This window comes from Sinohyriopsis cumingii, unplaced genomic scaffold (genome assembly GCF_028554795.1).
Source record: "Sinohyriopsis cumingii isolate HCF-2022 unplaced genomic scaffold, ASM2855479v2 utg001710l, whole genome shotgun sequence".
NCBI lineage: Eukaryota > Metazoa > Mollusca > Bivalvia > Unionida > Unionidae > Sinohyriopsis > Sinohyriopsis cumingii.
This window is the reverse complement of record NW_028316037.1, coordinates 366,391-387,578: the sequence shown is the minus strand read 5'-3', so window position 1 is coordinate 387,578 and position 21,188 is coordinate 366,391. Positions and strand designations below refer to the sequence as shown.

The following is a 21,188-nucleotide window of genomic DNA, read 5'->3' as shown; positions in this document are numbered from 1 at the left end:
CTGTTCATGTTTGAATAGAAGAGAACATGCAACGATTATACTGCTTACACTGCAACACAATGAAAAGATTAAAACACTAATTTCCCCTGACAAGACATATTTAATTAGTGTTCATTTCATTCAGTGTTGCCACCTGTTAGCATTTACTATAATTCATTGATCGCTGTTTCGCCGTATACTTATACAGTATTATTATTTACAGTGAACTGAGAAAATATTTTTTCCGATAAAATCTAACAAGATATGTGATTCCTTATTAAAACCTGAAAATTTCACGATGTTGATTCTAACTTTTCGGGCACTAACCGCCATTTTCGACGATAAAACGGGCGATATATCAAGGTTTCATTCATCAGTTCTGATCATGATTTTCTTCATTTTTTAAAAATATTTTCTTTTTAAAAAAAAACAGGATCCACGCTGGACACCGCGTTATAAGTGGGTTCGCGAGTTACCAGGGCGCGAGTTATCGAGGGAGCGGTGTACCCACATTGACCGAGCCTGAGACTTAAGCCCATGTGGAAAGAGGTGAGATCACACTTGGTTGCCCAGGGCCCCAGAAAGGCCTCGACAAACAAGATGATTACATGTCATATATATGGTTTCTGTGTGTATAGGGTTTAATGGCATATCAGCACATTATTGGCTATATGGTGCTGACTTAAAGTTAAATTTTACAAATGTAAAGATACAGAACTGCCAAAGAAAACCAAACTTAGGATGATACACCCTTCCATATAAACATGAACATGCAGTTTATTTTGCTTAAAGATACAAAGTAATAATGTTTTATGGGGGCACTCTACAGATATTATGAACTTCTGAGAGAGTGACAGGTCTAAGGTGAAGTTGTTTTCATTTGCAACATGCACAATGAGGAGAATTTTGGCATATGGCATAACTCTGTTACTTTCATGTACTTCAACTGAAATTTCATTGGATATTGTGTTTATGGACATTGTGCAAGATTCAAACACAATGCTGATCAAAATGACTGCTCACATTTGCTCAAAAAATCAGCCTGAATTAGTCTAAAATACAATATCTTTACTAGTTATTAAAATATGGAAAATGAATTTTGCCAGACAGTACCAGCTTCTGGAAGTGCAATGAATGTAAAAAAGGTTATCAGCTCTTTCTTTTTCACAATTTACCTCTTAGGTCTGGGAAGTGAAAATGACCAGTTAGACCTAGCAGTTTTTTGAAAGGTGCACATCTGAAGCAAGGCTAAGCTGTATACTCTACAACCCAAAATACACCCATCAATCAAACACCTAAATAAATCAAATTAAAAGTTCTTTTAACAATACCTAAGATATACAAGGTCATTTTTAAATAGCCAGCATAACCAGTGAGGAGAACCTGGAAGTTCTTGTTCTTTGAAAATTTAACCCATGCAAAATACGAAACTGTAGAGCACCATCAAGCATTCTGCAAAAAGATACTCAAGACAAAGGTAAAAAACACTCCATAAAATTCGTAAGACATAAGATCAATATTTGTTATATAAAATATATAAACCTCATTCCTTCATAAACTCAAAGATTTTCTCAGGTGGTACAGTACTGCACAGTTTTTTTAATTGAGTTCACATTAAAATATTTCTGTCCCTCAGGGTGAAAGTGTATAGGGTCAGATTTTTCTCACAACAGGAAGTAAATTAGATTAACAAACAGTTGATTTTCTTTCAAAGAAGCAACAAACATGATAATCCCTAGTGATTGTTAATATTGTATATATTCCCTTGTAAGCCATGTCCAACTGCAAAACTGCTTAGACCCAGATCTACCTGCACATAGTGCATTCATAGATATGGGTCTATGCAGTTATTAATGAGTTGAACAAACAAACAGACCCTGATCTGCTGGCACATTATGTGATGGCAGATCAGGGACTACCATATTTACCATACATGTTGGGACACCATATTTGTTGGGACACCATAAATTAATTCTAAAAGTAATTTGTTGTGCACTGTATGTTCTGGGACACATTGTTTATTTCAAGCCTTAAGTTGTTGGACACCTTTTAAATCATTTGAAAATTACATATCAGAAAATGAACTCCAACTGAAATTTTATTTAAAAAATATAAAACTGTGTACTTGAGATAAAACTTTTTAATCCACCGCAGCAGCATTTCACCAACATAATCCTTCTCCTGCACACGTACAATCCATTTTTTCGGCACATGAATATTTTTTTTTAAGCTTTCTCATACCATGAAAAATTGTTAGAGGCAACACATCACCTGAAGTGGAAAAGCACCTGGACTAAAATCAGATTTTTTTCAAATCTGAACCAGTCTTGCTAATTCTCCCACTTTTGACCCCCATCTTATCATCAGGAATGCGATTAAAGTACACTAGAATTTCATCCATGTTAATCATCATATTGTTGGTGAAATCATCTGCTTCTCTTCTGGCCTTCATGAATTGATCACATGATTTTATTATCTTCAAATCTTCTGGGCGACCCTGGGTCATCGATCTCCATGCATGAAGCACTATATTGTGTCACTTTAAAAACTGTTCCATTGTTTCAATTTATTTTCAAAATTCCTGTTAATACTGGTGAAAAGGAACCAAAGTTTGCTTCCATGTCTCGGCCGTCTTTGTATATCCCCCCCAACAAAAAAAATCGGCACGCTTAAAAGAATCCATAGTCAGCTTCTGAGGTCAGCATGCTTTGCAATAAAATAACCTTTGTATTGATATCCTTAAAACAAAAAACGGCTTTAGAGTATCCAAAGTCAGCTTCCGAGGTCAGCTTGCTTTGTAATAAAAATTAACTTTTGTCTTTGATGTCCTGTCAGTAAGTTCAAAGAAGGAGTTTACTGCTTGCTGCCAGATGTGTTTATTCACCACCTGGGCTTCAATGTGCTTGGCATCTGTAGTTATAATTAATACAAAGGAACATTGATGTCCGCGGGTAAATAGTAATGATACTTTTGTAACCTGTGCTGACGATAAGATTGTCACTTGCACTCAAGTGAATGTGTTTTCAAATAATGATTTTTATTTGTGAGATACTTCCATACAGTAGACCTGGATATAATTCAGTCTTGATTATTTTTCACCTAACACTGTGTCATGCATGAATGGCAGTTGTCTTCAATATATTGGTTGATTATTTCCATCTTGTTTGTGAAATCATCTGCTTCTCTTCTGGCCTTCATGAATTCATCACATGATTTTATTTTCTGCAAATATTCTGGGCGACGATGGGTCATCGACGTCCGTCACGAAGCACTCACTATATTGTGTCACTTTAAAATCTGTTCCATTGTTTCAGTTTATTTTCAAAATTCCCATGAATACCAGTGAAAAGGAACCAATGTTTGCTTCCATGTCTAGGCTGTCTTTGTATGTTCCACACAAAAAAAATCGGCACACTTAAAAGAATCTATAGTCGGCTTCTGATGTTGGCTTGCTTTGCAATAAAATAACTTTGAACTGATATCCTTTAAAAAATAAATTTAAAAAAGTAACCAAAATCAGCTTTTGAGGTCGGCGTGCTTTGTAATAAAAAAAAAACTTTATCTCTGATGTCCTGTCGGTAAGTTCAAAGAAGGAGTTTAGTGCTGGCTGCCAGTTATGTTTATTCACCACCTGGACTTCTATTATCCTTGGCATCTGTAGATATAATTAATACAAAGGAGCACTTACACTCAAGTGAATGTGTTTTCAAATAATGATTTTTATTTGCGAGATACCGTCATACTGTAGACCTGAATATAATTCAATCTTGATTATTTTGCACCTAATACCTAATACCGTATCATACGTGAACGACAGTCGTCTTCAAGATATCGGTTGATTATTTCCTTCTTGTTTGCGATTTTGTTGGATCCAGTTTTCAGGCGGATAACATATCCAAACCTTTGAGCAGAAACAAACACAATTTGTTTCTCAATGTTCATGTCAATGAAAAATGTGGCGTGTGTTATCTGACATTAGCGGTACACACTACAGTATGGAAGCCTATGCTACATATATGGATTTTGTGGATATATTTTATTCTTTAATGCTCATGTTGAAAAAAAAAAAAGGAATTAATGATAACAATACAAGGTTAGTTTCTTTCTTTTTATTATCAAATAAGCATTTTGTTTATCTATTTTATTGCAACATGTAGTGGGAAGGGAGGGGGGCACAAATGCAATAAAAATTTATTTCATTTCTTAAGTATTGGGACATATGACCTAGGTGAAAAAAGTTTCACCATATGTTCTGGGACAGGATTTTTTTTTATAGTGTGTCCCAATATATACAGTAAATATGGTATGCAGTTTGCAGTTGGACTTGAATAAAATCTGAGTATATATATATATATATATATATATATATATATATATATATCATCACTTAAATTTCTCCAGACTTACCAACATAGAAGAGAAACTGAAGGAAAAACTTCTGATTTAGTTCCCCAACACAATTATTAATCCTGTAATTAAAGGAGAAAGAAAATTAAAAAAAACTTTAGCTTGTTTGTCATGTATTTCCTGCAGATGCAAACTTTACTTGGGATAGATGCAAGTATCCTAAGAACAAGATTTTCTGTTTTTTTAGGAATGAAGTAATTTTAGATTATTACAAAATAAGAACAATAATTACAATTGAAATAATGTGTGTGTGTGTGTGTGTGTGTGTGTGTGTGTGTGTGTGTGTGACTTGGATTTTTAACATAGCTTTAACAATTTTTCAGTCATACTGTTAAGATGCCTGCATTGTGGCAGCTTATACTGATGTCTAGCACTGTGGCACCATGCTGCAGACATGTAGCATCATGTCCCACCCAGTCACATTATCCTGACACCAGGCTTACCAGTCCTAATGCTAAGCTCTTGAAGCTTAGTGCCAAGTGAGGCAGCCATTAGTTCTATTTTTATAAGTCTTTGGTATGACTCAGCCTGGGTTCGAACGTGCAATTTTCCACATATGAGGTGCATGCTCCAACCACATAGACCACTGGAGCATTCGTGAAATAATGTAAGTCTGTAACAGGTTATTTTTTTATATAAATAACAGGTACAAAAACTGAGAAATGTCACTAACGTATCTCATATGGCAACAACTTTACAAGATTTTTTTTTCTAACTTCACTGTATACTAGCTGGCTTTATTTTGCAATATTATCGAGTCTGATGCAAAATGCCATATAAAACCACAACTATGATGCAAGAATAAAATCTCTTTGTCAAATATTCATATTCAGACTTCATTTTTATCTACAGTTAGCTCCTGTACCCAACTGTGTTTAAGTTAACAGAAGCTGCTGCAGAGCACCCACCCAACTGTGTTAAAATCTACAGTACATTCCAGTGCAGCATCCACCCAACTGTGTTAAAATCTACAGTACATTCCTGTGCAGCATCCACACAGCTGTGTTAAAATCTACAGTATGCTCCTGAATAAAACCCACTGAACTGTCTTTAAATCAACCCAAATGTTGCAAGACCCATAGTTAAATAATGCACAATGCTCCCATTTCATAAAAATCTATTTAAAAAAATTCTTGATGGAGATTTTTAAATATCTTTCTCACTGCTTGATTGGCAACAAGGAATTCTGTAGAGAGCATTGAGAAAGCAGAAAGGATTAACATACAAAAATATTTGGGATAATATGGAAAAGAGGCTTTATAAACTAAAATAATTTATTTTTGATTTCTGTTCAAGAATAGATACATACCCAAACAATTTTAATTACTGAGATATTGTTCATCCTTTCCACCATCCCTACCTTTGAAAAAAACATCCCAACATTGTCAGGCATATGAGGATAAATATGAAATCTCACACTGTTTCAAAATTGAGAAATTTGGTGAAACTGGGGCTTGAAGATCTGGGTCTATGCAATCTACTATATTGATAATATCAAGAAAATAGTGTATACCCTAAATTGCTGGTGCATCATGGGTAGGCATATATGGGTCAGTGCTGTTAGCAACTGAATGCAGGTCATACATACGAGAACGGGACAATGTCCAGGGAAATCATTCCACAATAAAAAGTGATTTTGGAGTGACTGCACTAAATAAACCATAAACAAATTACTGAAATACAAATTTTTAAATAATCATAACGATAAAGATAAATGGGATATTTAGAAAAGCAGGAGATATGTTCATGGAAGATGGATGCCACATCACAGTACCAGAAATGACAAGCACAACTTAACCACAGTGTGATTGGTGGATGGACAGACAGACAAATGAACAAGGGTAATGATATTTGCCACTGCCACCGCTGTGGTTGGGCAAACAATATCATGAGGTTATTTATTTTGCAGCTCTGTAACAGCAATATTATTAACATGCATTAAAATTACTTTACAACATCAACATTCTGTATGGTGAATACCATCGAGGTATTTGTAATGAACATCAAAAACTTTGACTATACCATGGACAATGATGATCCATACGCCGAATACATCTACGGCAAATTCGACAATGATGGGCACGTGGTGGCCTGTAGGTTTCACATTTCATGCACATGGTCCAGCCATCACTCTGTAAAATGCAAAAAATTTATTCAAGCATCATAATGTATTAAAGTGGTTTTTTCTCTGTTTACTCCAAAGTCAACTGCCCTTCAAGTTTCCCATGCTATTAATGTTTATTTCCAATGATTTCTGGTAATGGGCATCTTACAGTAAGGATATGAGAATATCTGAATCATTTCATGAGACCACAATGGATCATTTCATGAGACCACAATGGATCATTTCAGAAGACCACACTGGATCATTTCATGTGACTGCATTGGATCATTTCATGTGACTGCATGTCAACAAATTGCCATCCTATCTTCAGGACATGACATATTATCTTGGCAAATGCAACACAAGTTAAATATTACTGCTACATTCTATGCTTGTTTCTTTAGACAACACATCCTTGTATACTAAAATACCAGAGAGATACGGGATACGGGCATGTAAAGAAGCAAGGGAAACAAGAACTGTACAAGAACCAACAATTCAATTCCTGCTTAAACTTCAGAAGTTAGTCTAAAAACTTGACAGCTTTGTGTGCAATGAAAACAGTTACCTCCAAATCAATGGACCTGTTTATGGGTTCAAAGATGGTCTCCTCATATGCAAATATTTTTATGGGAACACTAGAGGTGCAACATTTGGCAGTTTGTCAGTATGGGCAAAGAATTTGTTTATGTAACAATAGATAAATTTCAGTTCATTTTATATCCAGTTTGCGGCTTCCTTTCATAGGGTCTCTGAATTTCTGCACTCCAAACCAATGGTTGTATATAAAAGTTTAAACAGCCAACAATGTCACCAACAAATAAAAAAAAGTCACATGGTCTGTTTTGCAGCCAATAATGAAAAACAATCCAAGTTTGCGACATTGGCGAAGACCTACACGATCCCAGAATAATCCTTTAATGCGTTTTTTCTTCTTGTTACTTTTAAGAAGAAAAGAAAATGCCTATGTGTACGAGAAAAATATTTTTTTTGTGTACAAGAAAAATACATATAAAGTTTCAGGAGCCAGGCCACAACCGTCTTGTATTGTTCATACGCGATCTCTTCCCCAAAATGATAAGCAACTTTGTAAGTTTTTTTCGTACTTTTTATGATTTTTTTTTGCACAAATTAAAATACATCTATTCAAAATTTCCGGAGCCACACCACGACCAAATTTGTATTATAATGGAGTGCGCTATGGTGGGGTCACACTGTATCTTACATGAATACCTGCATAAACATTGTGTATTACAACATTGCTTTTTGTATGTGGATGTGGATATATTAGTGTTATTGTTAATTCACAAAAAAACAAAATTTCTTGTTTTCAAAAACTAGGAACATTTATTTCATGACAACTTCAACATCAAAACTCGATTTCTTAAAATTGTTTTAGCAAAATATTTATGATGCAATTTCATTGCAAGTAATAGCGAAATTTCTGTTCACCTTTGAGCAAACTTCTGAGTACTAATTTAGGCAATTTAAGTTCATTACAAACTTTGGAGCTCATTTGTCCATAATGACACATGCCTGTACAACAAAGCTTTTCATGCACCGAGGACTCCTTTCGCATTTTGCTGCTCATGATGACATTGTCGAATTAGTAGGAAAATACTGATCAATGTTACCCGCATACTAATATTTGAATCCGTATTCACTTGGTCCATTGAAATGAGTTGATCTGGTGCACCTATGACAGCAAGCTTGTACATGGCAAGGATTTTCATGATTTCTAACTTTTTTAAAAATAATTCCACTTTATTTGTTTTGATACAAAAGAATGCAATGAAAACAATAATACAAAGCAGGTCAACTTTTAGCTGATTTTAACAATACAATATGCACTGTCAGCACTTAATTAGGATCTCAGAAATGCTTGCAGGCATAGCTGTGAAGTTTGATTGACATTTCATGTTTAAATACAAGAGGACACATCATGCTTATGATTATGCTCAAATCAAGTTAACTAAACTCTACACTACAAATTTCACATAACAAAACATAATTAATTGCAATGTGTTTCAACCAGTAGTCTTACATAAATTTCCTGGATTGAACATTGCTATTTATAGTGTACTCAGAACTCTTTTTAAAAGGAAAGTTAAACCCAACATAAAACTTCTTATTAAGAGTTGTGAATGATGTTGGTTCAAATACCTGTGCACTTACCACCATTTTCACTGGTAAAAGGAACAATATATCAAACTTTCATTAACCAGTTTTGATTGGTATTTTCTTCACCTTTGACAAGTGCGGCCAATTCTTTTGCTATTTTCTAGGAAATAAAATGGGATCTATGCCGTACCCGTTATAAGCAGGTTCACAAGTTATGCAGGTGTGAGTTATCAATTTGAGAGATGTACTGATCTTTTTGTGCAAGCCAATGTAATGCAAGGTCATCAGATTTCTGAAAAAAGGCAATACACATTTTTCAATGAAATCTTTGTTTAGATATCAATCAATCTGAAGCCCTCTTTTCACAACATAGAATTTTAATACAGGTAAACAAAATTTTTTAAAAATTAAACTGAACTGAGAAGTATTACCAGAGTTTGTGGTTTCTTGTTGCTATGCATATCAGAAAAGTCCAAGTTTGTTGCTGGAAGGGGTACAATTCCAGGATCCGACAAAACTGCCCTCAGGTGAGAAGCTGTCATCAGAAATACAATTGTGTTGAACACCAGCACATTAAATGCACCCCAAAGACTGCAAATAAAAATATACAAATTCAACACATAATAGCAGATGATTAATAGTTTCTGAGAATTATAGCTCATTCTGTCATGCAGACACATACTCATTTACAAATGGCCAGACAGGATAATAAAATTTTGTTTAAGGGTCGCTGACAGTGACTAACAAAACTTAAGTACTAAGAGACAGATGTTTAAAACAACATAGCCTAATTCATTCAAATTCTTTAAAAAGCATATGTAATGGAAAATGGTGACACTCAAGATGGAGTGACCAACCATGCCATGGACGCCATCAACTACATTTGGAATTCCTGAACCTAACATTTGTAAACAGAAGTGAATACTATCTGGATCTTAAAAAAACACAAAATAAATTGATTAATAAAGATACCTTCAATATCTTTGTCATGGTCATCCAAGTCCACCATCTTAAAAATGTTTGCTTTGAGAAAGCAGTCACTGATGGTCCAGGTTTCTACCTGCCTTATGTTGTTTTACTGTTTTGTAGTGATACGACTGGAAAATTATTAAAGCTACGTTAAAAATCCTAATCATACACACACACACACACACACCTGCCTTATGTTGTTTTACTGTTTTGTAGCGATACGACTGGAAAATTATTAAACCTACGTTAAAAATCCTAATCATACACACACACACACACACACACACCTGCCTGATGTTGTTTTACTGTTTTGTAGCGATAAGACTGGAAAATTATTAAAGCTATGTTAAAAATCCTAATCATACACACACACACACACCTGCCTGATGTTGTTTTACTGTTTTGTAGCGATAAGACTGGAAATTTATTAAAGCTATGTTAAAAATCCTAATCATACACACACACACACCTGCCTGATGTTGTTTTACTGTTTTGTTGTGAAAACCTAATAGAAGCTGACATAAATTGGGACAGATGTCATATTTGTTTGACTATACAAAATTTTACTTTCTAATTGTAACCCCCGTCCCCCCCAATCTTGAATGCTTTCATGTGATCACAAACACTTGATGGCAATCTGACCTCTGACCCTAACATAACTGTCCAAATATCTAATACAGGGATGGAAAGATCAGTGGAATGCAAAGCTCCAAGCATCATTAAAGAATACTTGGAGGGTTCATGTTCTAGCTCTTAAATGGAAAGTAATCTCCAGCTCAAAGACCTTCTTCTTGAAGGATACCAATTTAAGAGCTTTATCTGGCTTAGGGAAGAAAAGTTAAACTATCAATAATATTTAGAGGCAGAAAACCATTTAACCTTCTGACTGATTGGTCCTGGTACAGCTAGATGCAGACATCATGGGTACTCTAATGCTTGCATTTCCAAAACTGATAAATATTTTTGACAGATTTACCATCATTTGGAGAATTTTCACTACCCTTTTATACTGGGTGTTGCTCAAGCAGCCAGGGTTAAAAAATGTTCTTTCAGACACTGGCCCAGGACCAGTGGCATAAAAAACCCACTTCCCTTGACTCAAATTCCATTTGCTTCAAAGTCTATATGTTTTTACTAATATCTTAAACAACAATGAAATTGCTATATTTTAAATAAAATAAATACAAAGATGCTATAAATTGACTCGTTTTTGCCTTTAGCTAGTGTAATTCAGAGAACCACCTGTATGTGACTTTGTCAACTAACACATTTTTTAAGGCAAATTAGATAACACTTAACGTTCTTGTTATATGCAAAACATGCAACTCATTTAGAATACTGGAAAGGTCTGACCTAGATTTAGAGGTGCCACAGGCACTGGCCTATCTGACTCTTCTATCTATGGAAGCGCTCATTCAGAGCAAACTCTTAAGACACGTGTAAGGAGTATCAATGTTTGTGGTAAAATTTTCTTATTCCATTTTAATCAAGCCATGAAATTCATCCTTTTATCTTTTTCTACTTTCATCCTGAATGACATCCCACCCTCCACTTCCGGGATGATGAACTAACACCACAGTGAACACAGTTATCTAAACCAAGGTACACATGCAAATTACATTGTATGCACCTTGTGATACATGTTTTGTAATATTAAAAATCAAATTAATCTTGGTGTTCTATTCCTCATTTGGATTCAAATTCCTGTACAATTACAAGCATTCCTTACTGCTACAAGATGGCATAGATAAAACAGGATGGTAACTTTTGATAGCATGTTACATTAAAAGTGGAGAAAATCTCCAAATTTTTTTAGGATGTGATTTATTCATATTGAAAATAACTGAGTCATGTGGCCAATTCAACTGACTTAAAACAGGATACATTGATTTATATAAAAAGACTTTTGTTAACTCCTGTAAAACATGTATACCATTTTTTATATCAATTTGCAATGTTATATATTATCTTTTCAAGAGTACCCCTTCTATCATTGCAATCCACAGGCAAAAATCTTCTATGCTTCCTTCCTACCCATGGCTGCCTGTGACAAAATTTCCTCATTTTTCATGAATATGCAGAAACAAAAATACATCAGCAAAAACAAAATGTAACAACCACTAACAAATCAGTCAAAGTACCCTTCTCATTGATCTTTAAGAGAAACTTTGGCTCATTCCAACAGCATGACAGGTCACACTGGGTCAACACTGCAAGAAAATTTTACTTGCACTTGCACTGATTAGTAAAGCAGATTTATTTTTTTTAACAAGAAATGAGGAAATTTTATTGCAGGTAGACTCAGGTGATAAGAAAGCAGCAGATTTTCTCCTATGGCTTGTGATAATGGCCCCAGCCTCCTAAAACAAACCAAAATAATTGTTCTTCCATGTAATGAAGAATCATCATTTTCTTTGCACATACTATGAATATGGATCATCATAGGAGTGCATCTTTTTGCACAAATACACTAAAACAATTACTCATATACACTCAAATAAACTAAAACAATACTCAGATACACTCAAATACACTAAAACAATACTCAGATACACTCAAATACACTAAAACAATACTCAGATACACTCAAATACACTAAAACAATACTCAGATACACTCAAATACACTAAAACAATACTCAGATACACTCAAATATAACTAAAACATACGAATTTGAATATTAAAAGTACATTTGGTGCAATATTATTATTACTGATCATGTGATAAGCTGTCAAATTAAATCTCATTTAAATCTGTAGTTAACTGTTTTCACTATCTAGTATCTGTTTTGTATTTTACTGCAGTGAAAAATTAATATATTGTAATTAATATATTTAAAAATTCAACATGCATTTCATTACTCACTGGTGTTTGAGTTTCACTGTTATATGTGTACATACATGTTCATCATCTACTTTTGTTAAACATGGTTTTTAAGGGTATTAAATACATCTTGAACTATAATTATGGTTGAGAGTGATGACTGCACCTGAGTATATGTAACTACTATGTTCAAATATAATTATCTCAACAAAAACATAAAAATAATTTGATGCTGATGATTTACTATAGCACATATGGTCCTATCTCTAGCAGTGTACATGCTGGACACTGACATAAAAGTCCAGATTGGAAGTGGTATGATTGACAAGAGTCATCTATCCCACCCAAAACCTTATGGTGTTGCAGGACAAATATCGGCAGCTGTAATTAAACCATTTCTGGCAGGTCTCACACCAATGTGATATTCTGGCTATTTTGGGATGAGACATTGTGAGAAGTTTGTGAGAGAACAATATTCATGAGAAAGTCAGAGTTTTTGGCACAAACCAATTTTGCCACATAATAAATACATAATTAATTCATTGCTATCCAAACAAACTGAATAAATAACAAATGAAATATTTAAAACTTAACTGACAAGACAGGCACAGAAACAGACAAAATGGTATATGAAACTCAAAATTATCTGAAGTATACAACTTCCACCATTCAATGTAGTGAGTTACAAAAGTAAAAATTAAGGTTGCAATGAAAATATTTTTACTAATTACTGCAAAAACATTAACAATGTTGGATGTGAAAATCTTCAAATATTCAATTATGAAGGAAATAAAGTTATATTAAAATACTGTATCCTTCCATTTTAGTTTTACATGTACAATATACCATGTCCAGTCCATTTTGAATTGTTAATCAGATATGTCAATAGCAGAATGTGTAGGCTTAAAATATTTACAGAAAGCATGATTGAAAACTTTTCAATGTATTAATATACTGTATGTGTGTGATTTGGATTTTTAACGTAGCTTTAACAATTTTCAGTCATACGGCTATGATGTCTGCAGTGTGGCAGTTTATAGTGATGTCTAGCACTGGGGCATCATGCCACAGACATGTAGCATGATGTTCTACCCAGTCCCATTATCCCGACACCAGGCCAACCAGTCCTAACACTAACCTCTTAATGCTGAGTGCCAAATGAGGTAGCTGTTATTACCATTTTTATAAATCTTTGGTATGACCACCCACCAGAGTGGAATATATATATATATATATATATATATATATATATATATATATATATATATATATATACATACATACATATCAGAGTATATTTGGGTGTATCTGAGCAAAAGATGTGCCATTATAAGGGGTGGCACGATTTACCCAAATATACCCAAATACAGCCCAAATATACCCAAATACTGCCCAAATACACCCAAATACTGCCCAAATATACCCAAACACTGTCCAGGGACAAGCAACTGATATATTTACTATACCGCTCCCTCGATAACTCGCGCCCGGATAACTCGCGATCCCGCTTATAACGCGGTGTCTGTTTTGGCTCCCGATATTTTCCAGAGAAAATGTATTTAAAATATCTTTAAAATATGCTGAACATGAAAAAATTACAATAAGAATTGATAAATTAAACCTTGATACATTGCTCGTTTTATCATCAAAAATGATGATTAATGCCCGTAAAAATATAATCAATACTTTGAAATTTTTAAGTTCTAAAGAAGAATTAATTTCAGAGATCTCGAAAACGCTTAATTACGCGTATTTGGACGCCAATTTTTGATCTGGGACGCAGAAAATCACTGAGGTGGGAGTCCTCCGTACGCATGTAGTAGGTGCTCGGGAAAATTCAAAGATTTGCCGGTCCTGTTTCAGCCACCTGCTTTGTGGGAAAATGTGTTGATCAGTTAACTGTGCTGATATTTACAATGACAGAATTCAGTGACTGAAAGACTCTTTGATGTACTGTTGCCATTTTATAAGAGTACATTAAAAAAAAAAAAACATGATGCAACAGCTAGGCGGCTAGTTCAAAGGCTTTGACTAGCGGCCGAGTGAGAAAATGTACTGATATTTAGTGATTGACTTCAGAGGCAGAAAGACCCAGTTTTAAAATCCTAGCGAGACCTCTGTTTAAAGATATCATATATTATGCAAGTTTTTATGATAAATAGTTGTCAGTATACTGTAAATAAACAGTCTGGTGAAATAGCGATCAAGAAAACTTCTGGTAAATGCTAACAGGTGGCAACAGAGAATGAAATAAACACCACTTAAACGTCTTCCTGTGCGAAAGTCACGTTCTAATCCTTTAATTCCGTTTCAGTGTAAACATTATAATCACAACATATTCTGTTCATTGAAAACATGAAAAGAGTCAATCGACCGTCACATCGAAACCCGTGAGTACTTCTGTGAGAACCTAATTGCATGTACATGCCGGCTTTGTTTTGATCAACAGCTTGGGGAAGTGTTTGTTGCATTAAAAAAAAATCGATTACAAGAGACCTCGGGTGCTGGATTATGGGTCTTGGAGCTGCCTTTGATGTAAAGCAAAACAGTAACAGAGACAACAACGATGATAGTGACTTCGAATGTTTCAGTGAAACTGATGTCATTAATGCCGAGGCTGTTTGGGAGAAATTCGTACAGACTCATGGTCCTGAGATGGGCGTTTCTCTTGATGATATGGAGGAGTGGATTTGTGCTGACAATGATTGCCCCACAGCCGAATACATGTCAGATGAAACTATAATTATTTCTATAGCGAACAAATTTGCAGCAGAAGACGATTCTAACTGGAGTAACACAAGTGTTGAAAGTGATGCAGACGCAGATGTTGCACCCCCCACCCCTCTGCACAGGAAGCAATCAAATATTTTGATATTGCCATAAGGTGGCTGGAGACCCAAAATGTTGACTATGTAAAGCTCATGCAGTTGAGAAACCTGAGGGATTTTGCTCGGCGGCAGAGAAACCAAGGAGTAACACACACACAAAAAAAATAACTGATTTTTTCAAAAAGTGAATTGATATTTGTCAAGCGTGGCACAAACGGCAAGTATTAACTTGTTCTAATTTACGTTGTTTTAAATTTGTAGACCAATTAAATACGTCTGTACTGATTAACCCTTGTTTTTTTTTGTTTTCCATTTTACTTCTATCACATTCAGAAATTTTTATCTATCTATCGTTCGATCGACACTGTTTCTCGAAAAGAGTCGATCTTTTGTATATAAAAAAACGTCTAATTTGGATCAAACAATAAAACTACAATGTATCCAATTCAACATAAAAATTAGTGACGTAGTACACAATGTGTGAAGTGGTACACATGTTAAGCGAACGGAAACCACTTGGAATAATGTTTTCGATGATCGCCTCAATATACTGTAATGTATCCTGAAATTAATGTTGTCCTATGAGGAAATAATAAAGTACACCGTTATAAAGAGATATTTATTAACATTTAATCTCAGAACAATTATAAAGTGAGTATTCAACAGTATAATCTGCCTACCCCCCACCCCCTTATTTCTCCATTATGTCGTCAATCACTTTATTGGTTTTGGGCTTATTTTATAGGTCCCTCGATAACACGCGCCTCACTTATAGTGCGGTCGATGTTTCTGGACCCTGATGTGCGCGAGTTATCGAGGGAGTGGTGTACTAAAAAATTAATTAAATTCATTGTCAAGTTAAGTCTTGGGTCAAAAATGACACTTTAAATGACTTGAAGCAGCTAGAAATTCGTTGTACGGAACGTTTCATACATCTCCAATTACCAATTGCTCGGAAATTATCGACATAGTCCGGGATGACATATATATGTCCCTAATGTGCATACTTAATACTTAGATATCTATATTCTACAATAATGTTAATTTTTATTTGTGGACATACCTTCAACATTTAGATATAATTAGCTATTGGCCTCGAGTGTGTCCCCCCCCCCCCATGGCTCTTTGTTCGAAACATTCAAAAACTTGTGTTCCTGTTCCAACTCTCTGATATTTTTGTGTTGTTTTTTCTTAAATTTTTTCGCTATGTATATCCTATAATGTTTTGTCTGCTATATAGTTTCTGTGTCTGGACTGGCCTTTGTGTGGTCAAATTTTTTCTTTTATTTACTTGATGTTTATTTCTGCTAAAAAAATATAGACTCTGACCACACACACACACACACATACTGCACATTTCTTGTTTTCTTTATTCTGTATTGGTGATTTGTAAGTGAATCATGGCTAATTTCAGTAAAAAAAAAAAAACGCAGAGCCAGGTTTCCATGTGGTGGATGCAAATCAAATTGTTCAAGTGACTGTGTTAAATGTTCATTGTGTAAGAACTGGTATCATAACAAATGCCAAGAAATTTCAGACGATGAATTTAAAATGTGGGGAAATACTGATCTGGAATACGTGTGCGTTTCGTGTGGTACATGGTAATGAGTTTGACTACCTGATGGCCATGCATCGTCTGCAGAATGTAAGTATCAGCATTTACTTTAAAATTTGTAATAATTAAATTACTTGGGTTAGAACACGCAAAGACAACTTTCTTTTCGCAATGCATTTTTTGTATAGATCCCTAATTATGTGTGTAATTATCATTCAAAATCATGGATTATCATCTGATTAAATGACCATTTTATCTCAGAAAAAATGCAGCCTATGCACAATTTATTTCTATTTATTTCTATTAAACTAAATGTGTGATATACTTATGATACAACCTGATCACACGACATTGCAAATCAATCGCACCAGTTGAAGTTTACAGCATGCTGAAATGTACAGTCTTCACATCAGATGAGGCATAAATTCATTCACATGTGTATATTGTTATAGCACTTTCTGTGATAATACTGTTTTAAAATTATTGTAATACCATACTGCTATATTGCCCATTTTTTTCAATGCCTATTGTCACTCACCATTGTATTAAGTTAGTGTTATTATTTAAAAAGCATCTTTTGTCAAACAAAAATTGGATAGTATTGTACTGGACTACTTTCTATGGTATATCTTGTTAAGAATTTGCTACACATTTGTCTACCTGGGACTAGGTACCTGGGACCTGCTTTTTATGTTCAACAATTTTGAATTTAATACCTATCGGTTTTACATGTATGAAAGTGCTAAAGGTTTCCCAATTATTTAGCTATTAATACATGAATCCACAATTTGAGATGTATAGTATAAAGAGATGACAAATGAATAAATTGATACAGAATATCAAAACTCTTTTAATACATGCATGTAAACGAAAGGAAAAGTAAAAGAGATTAAAATCTCTTTAATTTTTTCCTTTACAATTTATACATAGAACTAACATGAAAAAAGATAAAGAGATAAAAAAATATAATAGATTTAGTTTAATTTTCTTTTTTTTTTTGAATGTAAATACGATACATATACAATATATATACAAATCAGTACATAAATATGCGATGCTAGTCCCAGGAGTTTTAGAGTCAACATCGTTGATTTCCAATGAGTATATTGGTTTGGCTTTCTCACAAGACGATTGTGACAAACAACAACAGGGGACCACTATAAATTTTATATATTTGTTGTAAATCATTTTAACTGTCTTTGTAGCACCGCAATGGTAATTGATGTAACGCGTGCATACTCGGCTACTTGCGGTTGTAACACGCAATAACACGTGTGAATTGGATTACAGCAGCACTTCACTACTCTATAGGCATGTTCGATATGTGTTGTAAACAACCAACGATTTGGATAAATTTGATAGCAATTGATAAGTTTCTCATCACTTTAAAGCCATCTGTGCCAAAAAATATTTGTACAGATGCAAAATAAAAATGTTTGTATTTTTTATTCATTTTCGCTTGCGAAATTAAATATTTTTATATACAGGCTATGTTCATGTAACCATGCCGTTTTGTGATGGTACCACGTATTTCTAGGCTAAAACTATAGATGTGAAGCGGAGATTTCAAGCTATACAACAGTCTATAATATGTGTAGGTATCTTATTGAGTACCTCTTCATTTGTCTGTCCGTGCGCATAATGCCATCTCATAGAACGCTACCGATCTTCATATCCTTGATACATGCGTCTACCCATGCCGTTTTGGGATGATACAACATATCTCGATGCTATTCGCGTTTCATGCATATTACTAATGTCTGAACAAACTCAAAATCTGCATTAAGTCCAGTATTTATCGACGATTTTAATGCGCATTTCTTTTCTCTCTAGGTGGCGGCATAAAAAAACATAGATAAACATATATATATTGATCATCAGAGTATATATCTTTTCTAAGAGAAATAAACAGCAAATTACCAAAAGACAAAATTTGACCACACAATAGCTAATTGTATCTAAATGTCGAAGGTGTAATCCAGAACTTAACTTTGCAATGAATTTAAAATCTCTTTAGTTGTAAATGTATCACGTGCTTGTTTCTGAACAGTCTTTGGGTGTATTTGGGCAGTATTTGGGTATATTTGGGCAGTATTTGGGTGTATTTGGGTATATTTGGGTGTATTTGGGTAAATCGTGCCGCCGCATTATAAGTGCAACAAATCTCGAATGTCACATGCAATGTCATTAAACTTATACACACCATAATGAATCTGCTGTGCTTGCATTTTTAGGATTTGTTTATTTCACATTATACATAAAGCTTTCTGTCTTTTCAGATACATGTGTTCTGTGGCAAAATATGCAATCGTTACAAAAGGGAGACAAGTCGCACATCAATAATGCAAAAAAAATACACAGATGCATGCGACAGAGTTGTGAGTATACGGTTGACATTGAGGAAACACTGGCATGACAGTGTGCTATACTACATATTATGTCTGTGTACTAGACTACGTATTCACTATATTTCTACAAGGCAAAAGCAAACAGATCCATGTAATATTTTTTCATGGGGTGGGTGGACTGAGAGGTTCGGTCCTATTCGCTACATATTTTGTATGTATGAAATCAACTGATTTATTTATGAAATTATTTGATGACATTACGTGTCTGACATGGTCGGAATAACAAGATGAACGACGATAACATAATCTGCATAAAATATAGCACAGTATGTCACTATTATGCAGGTTATCCCGCACGGATCGGTCTGGAAAACCACCATCTTGGTCGTCTAGTGGTCGTAATCAAATGAAAGCTTGAAAAGTCAACACCATCCAACTTAAGCGTTTTAATAACAGCGAAACGAAACCTGGATTGGTTTCTCGTTTCTTTTCTCTTTACAGCTAGTGAAATGATGTAGAGAATTATATCAGATAAAACTAAATATAAATATTACAACTAGCAAATCATATATGCGGTCAAACATGCTTCGACTATACTTCAAGGCTTATCAGTTTGTTTATTCTTTCATACAAAACAAACAATATTGTAATGAAATTAGGTACTGGGTGGGTGTTATGCTTTAATGATGGGGGCAGCTGTTTTCTAGTTTGAACAGATGGAGCTGTCTATCTAAACGGGACTGTCTGGCTGAGAGCAGTGATCCTTGTGTGAGGGAGAACCCCTATCTGTTTTTATGTGTCAAACACTGGGTATAAACGAGACTGAATTATGAACTGGGAAAGTTGCTTTTAATGAGATTCACATACTTGCAAGCGGGCAGGGGATTTTGTAACTTTTAACGTAAAGGGATTATAACTGGATAATTGTATAACAGAGAAGTATGGATTTTATTGTGTAACTGTGTAATGCAACACAAGGTTAAAGGAGTGTATATAGTGTAAATTGTAAATAAGAATGTAAATATAATTATTTTATGGATTTATTTCTGAACTCATCACGTTTCAGTATTAAGAGCTCGTGCGTTACCAAAGTGACTAAAAGTAAAGTATTGACTCAGGTTACATAAGGTCAAAATAAAGTAGATCAAACCTCATGGAATCGGCCAGCAATAAGCAACGTTACATACATTTCACATAGACTGTATTACCTCTTAGTCTTAAGTATTACTGGTGTAGGACCTTCTATGTCTAAACAATTCTGCGTTTGAAGCCTGAACATTTAATACTTGCAAGATAATGTCTGGTATTCACTCTTTTTATTTAAAATGAAATGTAACACAAGTTGTAAAACTTCTTTGAGCTCAGTAATCCACCAATGTTTAGGTGACGTATATAGGTTGTTATTAGGTAGTAAAGATAGAAGATAAGACGTCTCTCTTTAAGCCCCCTTTATACACACACACACACACGCGCGCGCCGCGCGCTGTACATGCATTTTAAGGATTAAAATATAGAGTTTGCATATGCATAAGTCCATACAACTACTGAATGCTTCTCTCGTTGTGAAAAAAAGGTATGCTAGACATTTAAAAGTAATTTATTCGAACTATCACTAATCTGAGAATTAAAACGAACATCACAGAGATTTAATGATACGATTCTTACTTTTGGAAACGTATTGGAACTGGCTGCAGCATGTTATTTAACTTGCTTCCAGAATTCAAAACTTCGAACTTATTTGCAAGCGTGTCTGCACTATCTGACAAACGCAGTGCTCCAGATAATAATAATAATAATAATAAACTGATGCTGCTACTTCATCATTTAAGTGATCCCTTTCCGAAAATCACAGATCGTTCAATTCGTCTTACAAAAAAAAACCTGCGTAATAAGAACGAAACTGAGCAAACTAATGAGTGAAAAGAAATGTAAATGAGCCATAACGAGTAAGGGAGATAACTGTCAATAATATTAATTAAAAATATTACTGAGTTAATATGCAGGTACTTCTGAAATAAAGGAATTGAAAGCTTATTATACATTCTCGTATACTT

The 21,188-nt window shown here is 34.4% G+C and overlaps 1 protein-coding gene across 3 annotated transcripts in view; it reads right to left on the bottom strand.

Moving 5' to 3' along the window:
- The window catches only part of LOC149771711 (palmitoyltransferase ZDHHC3-like), a 47,275-nt gene extending 27,756 nt beyond the window's left edge, over window positions 1-19,519 (bottom strand). For all 3 annotated transcript variants that reach the window (XR_016418169.1, XR_016418170.1, XM_089948197.1), the window contains exons 1-4: window positions 19,396-19,519; window positions 9,043-9,202; window positions 6,409-6,518; window positions 4,387-4,448 (exon numbers count right to left, since the gene is read on the bottom strand). Coding sequence is in view for 1 of the 3 variants with exons in the window: in XM_089948197.1 (XP_089804323.1) it covers window positions 4,387-4,448; window positions 6,409-6,518; window positions 9,043-9,202; window positions 19,396-19,514 (451 nt within the window). In the remaining 2 variants the exon portion in view is untranslated. The remainder of the gene's footprint in view (window positions 1-4,386; window positions 4,449-6,408; window positions 6,519-9,042; window positions 9,203-19,395) is intronic.
- Between the last annotated feature and the right edge of the window lie 1,669 nt (window positions 19,520-21,188).